Raw genomic sequence first — 12,539 nt, 5'->3', positions numbered from 1 at the left:
ACTTTTCTCGTTAGTTTTACGATATTTTAATCAGTGATGTATCATTAATTGTTTCCCATCGATCGTATTTCGTATTACGTAAGATTTTCGTACATACGTGCATCATACATACGTTCATACATACATACACATATACCACACACAAACACAAATACATGTATAGGTACTGTTTTATAACGTATATACGCACACATGTACGATTTATTCCATACACTTCTCTTACATTTTTTCGTACATTTCCAAGAATTGTACTAAGGATCGGAAGGAATAGGAGAGAAGAAATTTAAGAGAAGGTATTCGAGCTTTATATAAACCATTGCACGGTATAACCTCGTATAGATAAGTCTATCTCTTTTTAAGATGTAATGTAGGCTTAATAAAGAGAGAGAGAGAGAGAGAGAGAGAGAGAGAGAGAGAGAGAGAGAGAGAGAGAGAGAGAGAAAGAAAGAAAAAGAAAGAGAGAGAGAGAAAGAGTGAGAAAGACAAAAAGAGGTAACGATCGACATGTAAATAATAGCTGAGCGAAACAGGACAAATTTACAAGAAGTATTTCGATCGAAGACGAAACAAAAACAATCGACGTTCGACTCCTTCATTACTGGAGGATATTCAGACGTATAAACATCTACGAAAGAGCTTTCTTGAAGGTACTTATATGCTTTATTACTTGAACGTTGTCATTTTTAATTCGTATGAATATACATCGATCGGGAGTGAAGCAAAAATTCCTAGATGGGTAAATAAAAAATTCTAGGTTAGTAATGACGCAATTTTAAGATGAAGAAAAAAATGAGCGATCGATTTTTAATATCACTCTTGGAAATTTTTATTCATTCTGTTAAGTATATACTATTCGATGCGTATATAATTATTCGATATTAATAATGTTTTTTCATTAGGTAGATTGATAAATTATAATTATACATTGGAATGTGTATAATTTATAACATACATAATACTCATACAAATGTATAATTATAATTTATAACCTATAACACAGGCACAGTACGTATGAAGATTGTTTTATTTTACTCTATATACTTCTTTCGTACTTTCGTGTATAATAGATATGTACGAGTGAGTGTAAATATATGTTGAAAAGTTCAAAGTAAATTATAACATTAAATTTTAACGTTTAGGTTAAGTGTGCCAACGAACTATCTTTCTCTCTCTCTCTCTCTCACTCTTGCTCTCTCTCTTTCTTTCTACTACACTGTAGTGTACCTATACTGTACTGTTTCGTTTGTCCTGTTCCAGGAAATTCGTTTTCACGAGAGAATGTAAACAGAATACAGTCGAGCATTTGGCTTTACAGTTGAGAGACTGGGGGTTAACCTCCTCAGAGTAATACGATATCTGGAGGTGACACAGCCACGAATTTTCTGTAACAGTATATATATGTATATATATGTATATATATGTATATATATATATATATGTAGATACATAGGTTAGTAATATTGTTTTCTTCACTTGACCATTCTAATAAAAATTTATCTCTATTGTGTGTGTGTGTGTATATATATTTATTGTAAAATAAGTGAACTTATATATGTGTTATTAATATTTTTCAGAAAATATTCTACGCAGTGTCTTCCTCGTCTCTTCAATTTGTTTTCTCTTGTCTGCGTAATGTCTTCATAATGGTGAGTGTTGTTATTTTTATATATCCATTTTTACCGGTGTTAAATTGTGTCTCTTTATATTTTACTTAATTGACACATATATTGAATGTATGATCATAAACTATAATTTAGATTATTTATATAAATATTTAATATCATGAAATATAATTTACTTGATATACATTTCATAAGAGAATGGAATTAGAATCAATTATATTTTAATTATTATCATCTATATCATTTGTCTATCCTACTAGAATTATTAATGTAATTTGTAATAATATAATCTTATCCATTGTAATTATATCATCGTTGAACGTTCAAGCAGTATGTCAAATCGTTGATTTTAATGTAATCAAAGTAAATTAAATGTTAATTCGTAAATCCTTTTATTTTATTATTTTTTTTTAATTTTTTTATTTTTTATTTTTTTTTAATGAAACAATTCTTTCTCTATATTATAACCACAACGATTTATTTTGTTTTCTCTGTTCATTTTTTATTTTTTTCTGTTTCCTTTTACTTTTTTTTTTTTGTTTATATTTTATTTTTTTCTTTTTCAGATCACAGATCGCATTCGTTGCGTGAATCGCAATCGTGCATTGTTTCGAAAAAATAAAAGAAGAATCGTGAAGTAGAGTCAGTGTTTGTTCGTTAATTTCACTTTGTCCGGTGTGTCGCGATTTAAATTGATTTTTAGAAGTATGCGGGCTTGTATTGACTGCGCGCAAAGCGGTCATAGAGTCACAATGTTCTCTCTCGTATAAAGTTTTCTTTTTCTTTCTCTCTCTCTCTCTCTCCTTTTTTTATATTTTTATTTATTTCAGTTGTCAGACAGATCGTACATATACATATACGTATATAATAGCAGAGATTTTATAATTAAATTCAGTGTCGTCTCGTTAGTTAGTAAATAATTATCGCGTGTTTAGAGTCAAAGTGCATCATTGAAGATCTAACATCAATATCCAGAAACAATTTCAACGAATGCTTGATGTTCCTCCAACTACGTCACATATTTGAGCTGATACGAATCACAACCTCTCCTTTAATTTCGAGTTACAACGTGGACGAGTGTTTTGGAGCCATCAGAGAGCTTCGAAATTAGTAAGTGAACAAATTTAACTCCCTTACGATGATATTCAATCATGCGGTAGATGAAAGTTTCCAATCGGAGAGTTTACACGTTTGTAAATTTTCTCTCTTTTCTTTTCTTTTCTTTTTTTTTTTTGTTTATTTCCAAATAAATTATTGATGAACACGTGCGAGTTACTCCTCTTTTTTCTTTCTTTTTTTTTTTTTGATTCACGAGTAAAATGCATTTTTAATAGTACTGCATACGCGTATACATTTTTCATTGTTTGTCTCTATTGTGTACTTGTTTATATTAGCACGGGATATACAAGGTCTTCTTGTTTTAATTAATTAATTAAGTATTAATAATAATAGTAATAATGATAACAACGACCACAAAAATAATAATAATAATAATGGTAATAATAATAGTAGTAATTAAAAATATCTAATTACGAATATTTTATGTTCGTTTCGTTTCGTTTCGTCTCGTCTCGCCTCGTCTCGTTTCGTTTCGTTTCGTTTCGTCTCGTTTCTCATAACTTTAATTTAAAAGTCAGAAATTTTATCATTTTACTTTGTCGAAAGTGTATGGAAAATATAATATGTTTTTTTACCCTAGTTTTGTATATATAAAAAAAGTTATTTCTATCTACATGTAGGATATAGAATACGTTATATATATATATATATAATAGACAAGAAAATGATTCGTGATTGGTAGATCCTGGATTATAAGTGACACGCAATATGAATTTATTAATTGATTAGGACGGACCTTTGTAAAAATGCTTCGACTGAGAAGCTTTTTCAATATCATATATAAACCCTGAATTTCCATATTTCACCGATTGATTTTATTCTTTTTTTTTTTTTTTTTTCCTTCAAGATAAATTAGTACTGTTATTTCAAAGCTTATATATGTGTACATGAATGCGTGTGTAATGTAAATTCGATATTATTTTTATTTCGAAATCTTGAAGCAAAAGGAAAAAAAGAATACAACAAAAAGGGAAAGAAAGAGAAAAGAAAATGAAAAAAAAAAAAAAATCGAATTTCGTTGGAAAAACTTGATTAGCAAACAGTCGAATTTGTTTTGCAAAGGGGACAAATTTTATTTCCGAACGCGGGGGTGGGAGACGGTGGTTTAATGTGATTTGCAAAAGGGTGAATTTGATTCGTGGAAAAAGTTGATTTTGTAGTGCAAGACCTGTTATACTTTCTATTTTTTACCTTTTTTCTTTCCATTTATTATCGATTTGGTTAGGATAATCGTATACGTCGTCATCGTCATCGTCATCGTAGTCAATCGAGAGAAACAAGGAGTTGAATTTCTCTCACCAAGTGATTCAATATTTGTATTGCCCAGACGAAGAGCATATTATCGCGTATCAATCAAGAAGAGTCAATGTTTGCGTGGAAAACGTCGTTGATGGTACTGCTCGAAGAAAATATTGACGCGTACGAACGTACCCTATGCGTACCTATTTTCTAAGATGCCGTTGCCATCTATCTCTCTCTCTCTCTCTCTCTTTCTCTCTCTCTCTTTCTTTGAGAGAAAATTTCTATCCGACGGGAGAAATTCTCCTGATCTATCCTCATCTTATACCTTTACACCGTCAATCATCAACGAATAGGAGAAGGAGGCACGAGAATCTCCGATCTCATTCCAAATACACATATATACATACATACATACATATATATAGGTGTATATAGATGTATATTATACATAAACATCGATCGTTTCGTCAGATAGAATTTTGGATTTCAATGCTGTCTGTGGTACGCCATTGCATGCTTTTCTACGAGCGAGAGAAAGGCATTTTTACGTTCTCTCTCTCTCTCTCTCTCTCTCTCTCTCTCTCTCTCTCTCTCTCTCTCTCTCTTTCTCTCTTTTTTTTTTTTTGTTAGGTATTAACTCTGATTTTTAATGTACTAGAATTCAGTAACGTTTATCTTTATAAAAAATATTATATATAATTTGAAGGATGTATTTTGTATAAATGATTGTATTTTTTACTCCATATTATCCTTTTTTATACTGTGTGTTTTGTGTGTGTGTGTGTGTCTGCGTAGAAAAGAATATAAGAGAAAAGAAGTTTCATTGAATAGGGAAAAAATTTTTCTAACGAATTCAACAATTTTTATGAACTTGTTCTTTCTTTCTTTCTTTCTTTCTTTCTTTCTTTAGTCTTTCTTTTTTTCTTCTTTATATGACTTGAAAGAGTATAAAAGTCGCATTAAAAAAATTACATAAAAATTTGATTTTCGTGTATTATCGGAGGTATTACCAATAGAAATTTACGCGTCAATCTTCATGATTGGCACATAATAAGTTTTTTCTGTAATTTTTTCTTTTTTTATCTAGATAGTCTAAGAAAATTTTATCACATTTTTCTCGATAATTTTCTATCGTTCTTCCTCTCTCTCTCTCTTTCTCTCTCTCTCTTTTTTCTCTTGCTCGTATTTTCAAACTCACGGGAAAGATCACGTGACACCGTCAGTCGTCGTACGAGCTATAACTCTAGGAACAAGAATGTCCTTGGAAAAACGTAGCGAACCATTTCTCTCATTCTCTCTCTCTCTCTTTCTCTCTCTCTCTCTTTCTCTCTTGACATATTCGAATCGCGTGCAAAATTCGATCGTAACGCTGTGCTTCTAACACACCAACTCTCGACGATGCGACATTACGATCGATAGTTTTCAGAAGTGTGTGTGGATTTTTGAAGGAAATGCGATTTTCCCTTAGTATCTGAAAATTCAATTTTCCCTGGACCCTATCCCCCTATCCCCCTATTTCCCTCCCTTCTCCCCTTCATCCCCACCCACATACAACATACCCTCTCACTCTCTTTCTCTTTTCAATCCTCGAATGGAACTGCGTGTAACGAATTTGTGAAAATGTTTTATTTTTATTGCACTCCCATGCTTTTCTGCATCTATGTATGTATGTATGTATGTATGCATGTATAATATATGTATGTGTATTTGAGTGTATGTATGTATATACGTGTTGCGACTCTTAACCATAAAAAATATATAGTGCAACCTGGACGGAATTATCGTATCGAACTTGGAAATCTTTCGAGCTTGTTTTTTTCTATAAAATTGATCGATTTCATATTATTTTATCATTCTCTCTCTTCCTCTCTGTTTCATTTTATTTATTTATTTATTTATTTATTTATTTATTTATTTATTCGTTTCTCCATTTTTGATTATCTCTATCGTTATCCTTTATTTTTCTCTCATTTTTATTTTACTCTTTCGTTTCCTCTCTTCTTTTTTGTTCTTTTTTTATTTATTCAAGAGAAAAAGAGAGAGAGAGAGAGAGAGAGAGAGAGAGAGAGAGAGAGAGAGAGAGAGAAAGAGAATAGTGAATGCTCGTACAGTAAAATGAGATAGGAAACGTAAAATACATACCTTGAAACATGTGATACAAAATTCTTGGTGGTAACTCGAGGATGTTGTTGCTTTAAGCATCGAATCTCTGTTAGAAAAAGAGAGAGAGAGAGAGGGAGAGAGGGAGAGAGAGAGAGAGAGAGAGAGAGAGAGAGAGAGAGAGTTAGTGGTAGCACTATAGTCAAGTGAGAGTACAGAGAGTCAAAGTGGACGTGAGAAAACGCTCTCTCGTTGCGTTTGGCGGCCGAAGGGTCTATTATCAAGTTGAAAGACATGGTAGATATAGCAAAGCGGACTTTGAGATAGATAGATAGATAGATAAAGAGAGAGGGAGAGATCGCATGGATTGCGTCGAGATTACTGGCTTTATTGAACGATGTAGGCCACTTGTTCGTTTCTGTCGTTGTTGTTGTCGTCATCGTCGTCATCGTCCTCGTCGTCGTCGTCGTCGTCGTCGTCGTCGTCGTCGTCGTCGTCGTACTTCGTGAAGATCTACTTGACAGCTATGACGACGACAAACACCATACATACTTAAACCAAGCGTGAAAAGAAATCCTTTTCTCTCTCTCCTTCTCTCTTTCTCTCTTTCTCTCTTTCTCTCTTTCTCTTTCACACCACAGACATATACCAATAAACTTTCAATGAGAAATATTAAACGTGAATGACGATTAAGAATAAGAGGATGTTCGAATGGGCTTAAGTAATTCTAGGATATTTTTATTGTAAATATAATATGTAAAATTGTTAAGAAAATGAGAGAGAAAGAGAGAGCGAATGAGATGATATTATTAGTGATAAATTTGATTAATTTTCGATTATCGAATGGTTTTATTTCGAGGATAGAGAAAATTTATATTTTATTTAATTCGTCAGTTAGATTCGTTAATGATGTCTATTATAATTATCGTCGTTTCTTAATAATTTTTTTATAATTTTTATTTTTCTTCTCTCTCTCTCTCTCTCTCTCTCTCTCTCTCTCTCTCTCTCTCTCTCTCTCTGTGTGTCTCTCTTTCTCTCCTTCTTTCTCTCTCTCTTCTTTTTAACTTCTTTCTTTTTCTTTTTCTCTTAACTTTATCGGTAATTGGAAAAGTTTTCTTTACTGAAGTTTCCATTGGAAACAAGTAAAAATCGTTTGAAAGATAAAACAATTTTCTACAATTACATATAAATTATATGACATAATACGTCTATTATATATATATATATATATATATATATATATATCTTTGTAAAAGTACGTTATATAATCATTTTACTTTCTTATAAATAATGAACGTTTAAACGATGCATATTTATTTTCGGATCTTAAAAGCTTATGCACATGTGTATGCATAATTGTTGATCTAACTAAATGCATATCATTGACCTAATCGTGTTTTATTCACGCAAAATTCGTACATGGTCGTTAATCTTCATTGAAATATTATTGAACATAAGTATAAAATAAAAGAATATATCTACACATATATACGTATATATTTTATCTTCCAAAATTTACACATATTGGAGATAACACATATTGGAAGTTTCAAGTGAGAAAGAGAGATCGAAATAGTGATAGAGGCATATATAGATGGATCGTTCGAAAAGCGATTCTAACGGATGCATGTATGGTGTACGGATAAAACTTTTCAATCGTCCGCAGTCGACATGTAAATATTTGTTGAAGCTTACACGAACGTAAAACGTTACTCTTGTGCTAGCAGTTAGAAGAGAAGAGAAGAAGGAGAGAAGAAGCCATACGTTGCTTTAATATCGCGAACGCAATTTAAACGTGCGGAATCGAAGAAAACACACAAGTTTTATTAGAAATTGACTTGGGAGAAAATACTACTTCTTCTCTTATTTTGTTTTTATTTATTTATTCATTTTTTTCTCTTTTATTTTTTTACAACTTCTTTTCTCTTTCTTATAATCTCGATTAATTCACATCTTCTGATATATATATATATATATATAAATTTGATTAATTAATTGAGCACATTAAAATCGATTGTATAATTTATATTAAAAGAACTTAAAATTTTGTAGAAATATATATATATATAAACTTATCTATTGGTTTATATATATTATTTTGATTAATTAATCGATCGCATTAAAATCGATTGTATAATTCATATTAAAGGAATTTTAAATTACGCATAAGAACATAAATATATCTCACTCATATATTATATATTGTTATAGAGAATAATGAAGTCATTCTAGAGAAGATAAAATTCACAAAAAAGAAATATATTATTTCAACTAATTAACGATTCGATTTATCCGTCTTTCGTATTAGATTCGCGTTGCATAAGTTTTGCATCATCTTTATATACGCAAAAGCGAGAGACTGAATGACGAAAAGAGAGAGAGAGAGAGAGAGAGAGAGAGAGAGAGAGAGAGAGAGAGAGAGAGAGAAATATAAAAACGAGAGAGAGAGAGAGAAAAAGAGAGATAGATGGAGATGTTTTTCACGAAAAAGAAGTGTGTGTGTAGTATATAGTATTTCATAAAGCTACGGGCTATTTTTTCGGGAGATTGAATAAAAAAATATTTTTCCTTCGGGGAAATAAGTCATAGATAAATAGTAACGTTTAGCAAGATCTTTTTTATTTATTTTAATCGCTTTTATTATTTTTTTTTTTTAATCTTTTTTATATCGTTTATTATATATATATATTTTTTTTATATTTATTTCTTTTTTTCGACATACAATAATTGAAATATAAACGATCGAAGCTAAAAGAAAAGAACAGTAAAAAGAAAGTACACGATTACAATACATACTCATATCATTTTTATTTGTCATACTATTTTTCTTCCCTATTAAAGAAAATGGGCGAACGAAATAAATAAAAAAAAAAAAAGAAAAAAAAAAAAGAATAATTATAATAATGCAGAAAGAAAAAAAAGAGAAGTCAAAGGAAAGTAACAAAACATGAGAATTCAAGGCCGTCGTTATAATGATTTTTTCATTGTCGAACAAATTCTAATTAAATCATTATTACAATTACCAACAATATAAATATGTAAATTAAAGAATTCTAGCCGACAAATCGAACAATAATAATAATAATAACAATAATAATAATAATAATAATAATAATAATAATAATAATAATAATAAAATAGGAAAACTGAGCAAAGGATTTCTTTTTTATCTTAAAAAAAAAAAAAAAAAAAAAAAAAAAAAAAATCGATCGGATTATTTTAGAACTTTCTAAGGTTAATCGTTCTAATCCACCAAGTTATTTTTTTTTCTTTATAAAAAATTTTCTGCTTTTTTTTCTTTTTCTGTTTTCTTTTTTTTTTTTTCGTATTCTCTTCTTTATCTTTATTTTCATCGTTGTGTCATTGTTTCAATCACGGCCGTGTCCTTCTCATCCTTGTCACACTCGTATAAATTCTTATTCGCGATAGAGGACTACGAGACGCCAGCGTATTGTTGTACAACCTTCGACCATTCCTTCGGGAAGGATCTTTGAATGTGAGAAAGGACCTTTTTGATTTGACGCGTCTCCTCTGGGGTACACTGTGGACAAGAACCTCTCAAAACCAGTGGTGCCAAACCTGTGGATATAAATGACAATATTAACTTATATTAGATACTATTATATATACTAGATAATATTACATATTATATTTATTTATTCTTTTATTTCTTATCTATATTTTTTATCTACAAGATTGATGAAAAAAAAAAAAAAAAAAAAAAAAAAGAAGTTTATAAGTGAACCAAAAGTTTTTAGATGATTTTTAAAGTCAATTACTCTTTTTCCAGATTAATTAGGTCAATCTTCTTCACCTTTTCTTTTTTTTTTTTAATTGTAAAAGTACGATGCCTACGACGCCACGAAAAGAAGTAATTAATCGTTAATGTAATTTAAGAATTTTTGAGCCACTTAAAAATTGTTGATGTCTATCTTGTATCTATCTATATCTTTCTCCCTCTCTCTTTTTCATCTCTTTCTCTCTCTCTCTCTCTCTTTTATTCGTTACATAGAGTAGTCGTATAACGAAGGATTAACGTTTCTCTCGATAATCGAAATTGGGAATTTACTTGTCGGTATAATGGACGACCGAGCGAACGATTTCGGTTTAATAATTAATCCGGTACAATTAGTACGTTCGATCGGTGTGACTTGAATGGCTAACCATGCTTAATGCATCGTGAATTTTCAATACGTTTTTATCTCTCGTTCTACATCTTGCATTATCGTTCGATCCCGACTACTTACAGAACAATTTGTTTTATTCTCTACTGGACTTGAAATTATAGAGAGGTTTACTATATCTACTATAATTATATCTATCTATCCATCCATCCATCTATCTATCTATATTATCTCTTTTTAATAACGGAAGCAATCAATGTGAACATTATAATATATATACTTAGTATCTCTGCGTGTGCGTGTGTATCATATTCGTCAATTTGTTGCAATTATTTTTCTTACTTCCTTAAATTTCGTTAACAATTAATTTATCAACAAAAAAATTGCTATCCGCTTAACAACATCGTTCGACACTCGAACAATACCAATATGATATTTATTAGGACGCCTCGAAAAGTTTTACTTTAAGAATGAAATTTGTTTATTAGAAAAAAAAAAAAAAAGAAAAAAGAAAAAAGAAATCTTTGAACTCTTTACTTTTATAAATCTTATATAATTGTGATTACTAATCGTTAGTTCTAATCCTTTATATATATATTTATTTCTTTATATACATATATATATATATATATATATATATATATACGCGTGTGCGTGTAGTATTAGAAACGCGGAAGGATCATTCGATCGACTAGGATCGAATTAATTTCGATAATGGAAAACGATTGATCGTGGAGTAAATACAATTTTCAGGATCTCTCTCTGTCTCTTTCTCTCTTTCGATCTTTCTCCCTCCCTCTCTCTCTCTCTCTCTCTCTCTCTCTCTTTCAAAACGATTTGCATCATCCGATGCGTAAACTGTTGTATTTGTATAGTCGAGTTTACGTTTAACAATGGGAAAGGCAAACGTTTAGCCATTTTCGTTTGAAAACATTTTCGAAATAGTTAGACGTTTGACACTGGTTGTTAAACGACATATACATACTTTTCAAGCGTCTTCCAACAGGATCGCAGGGTGCCTCGCCCAAAGCACACTTCAGTTGTCTTCTCAAGTAACGTTGGTCGCTCAAAGCCATGTTCAATTGATCTTCAGAGACACGAGATCTTCCAGACTGTTGTTCGTCGTTTGATTCCGCGTTAGAGATCAATATACATATGGAAAGTAAGATAATCTGCGAAAAAATAAATCAAAAGCAAATGAGGAAATAAATAAAATAGGAAGAAAGCGTTTTACCTTCGCAAGTTTGTACACGATCGACGATACTGATATTTTGCGAGATATTTAAAATGTTTTAATTAATAGCAATTGTCGGATTAATTAAAAATTTATTTTTTTTTTAATTTTGTCTAAGTTTCCCGTATGATAATACGAGTGAAAAAGATGATATAAAACGGTGCCAAACTTTCTATAGCTTCGAAAGAAAAGAAAAAAAGAAAAAAAAAAAAGACAGTTTAAATAGCACGTATAAAAAAAAAAAAGAAACAAATTCAAGATATCCCATTGAATGCGAAAAGCGAAGTAAATAGTATCGTCAAACTCTGCACCCACGCGTACACACATACACACACACACGCACACTCTCTCTCTCCCCTATTCTTGTATATTTATTTATTTATTTTCTTTTCCATTTATCTCCCCTTTCTCGTTCACTCTCGTTCTATCCGTGCCGTGTAAGAATAGTAATTTCGTTCTTATTTTATACGTGGGGAATGCAGTGATGTTATTATTGTTACTCTTAAAGAGGATTAAGAAGAGGGAGAAGAGAGGGGGGCGGATTAAGAAAAGAAAAGATAGGAAGAGGAAAAGAGATAGGGATAGAAGAGATGGAGATGGAGATATTAGGTAACTCTGGGAGTGAAAGAGACAAAGATGCAGAGACAGAAAGAGAGATAGATAGATATATGAAGATAGTAGATAACTGACAGAGAGAAAGACAGAGAGATAGAGATAGAGATAGAGATAGAGATAGTAACTAACTAACAAGGAGAGAGAGAGAGAGAGAGAGAGAGAGAGAGAGAGAGAGAGAGAGAAGACGAGCTTTTAAGCTTTTGCTGTTAGAGCTTTAAAGACGTACGTCTGCTAACGTCGACGACCCTCCGGAAGGGCTGACGCTTTTGAAAGATGGACGTTTCTTCGGCCGTTAGACCGAAGCTTAATCGTTAGAGCTCGTACGATGTATATAATAGGATCAAACGAGCTAGAAGCAGCTAGCAGCTCGTTTCCTTACGTTACCGCAATAAGTTAATGTACGCGTCAGAAGGAAGATGCAGGGAATATGCGAGAGAGAGAGAAAGAGAGAGAGAGAGAGAGAGAGAGAGAGAGAGAGAGAGA

The 12,539-nt window shown here is 31.2% G+C and overlaps 2 protein-coding genes across 2 annotated transcripts in view; one reads left to right on the top strand and one right to left on the bottom strand.

Moving 5' to 3' along the window:
* The first annotated feature begins 1,574 nt into the window (after nt 1-1,574).
* LOC122636677 (adenosine deaminase-like protein) overlaps nt 1,575-12,539 on the top strand; it is a 53,999-nt gene continuing 43,034 nt past the window's right edge. The window contains exons 1-2 of the mRNA XM_043828191.1: nt 1,575-1,646; nt 2,189-2,732. The gene's annotated coding sequence lies outside the window, so the exon portion shown is untranslated. The remainder of the gene's footprint in view (nt 1,647-2,188; nt 2,733-12,539) is intronic.
* Nucleotides 9,388-12,539, bottom strand: part of LOC122636689 (ejaculatory bulb-specific protein 3-like) — an 8,200-nt gene continuing 5,048 nt past the window's right edge. The window contains exons 2-3 of the mRNA XM_043828211.1: nt 11,193-11,379; nt 9,388-9,662 (exon numbers count right to left, since the gene is read on the bottom strand). Coding sequence (XP_043684146.1) covers nt 9,517-9,662; nt 11,193-11,379 — 333 coding nt within the window. The 3' untranslated portion in view covers nt 9,388-9,516. The remainder of the gene's footprint in view (nt 9,663-11,192; nt 11,380-12,539) is intronic.

This window comes from Vespula pensylvanica, chromosome 23 (assembly GCF_014466175.1).
Source record: "Vespula pensylvanica isolate Volc-1 chromosome 23, ASM1446617v1, whole genome shotgun sequence".
Lineage (NCBI taxonomy): Eukaryota > Metazoa > Arthropoda > Insecta > Hymenoptera > Vespidae > Vespula > Vespula pensylvanica.
This window is presented reverse-complemented; position numbering and strand designations above follow the sequence as displayed.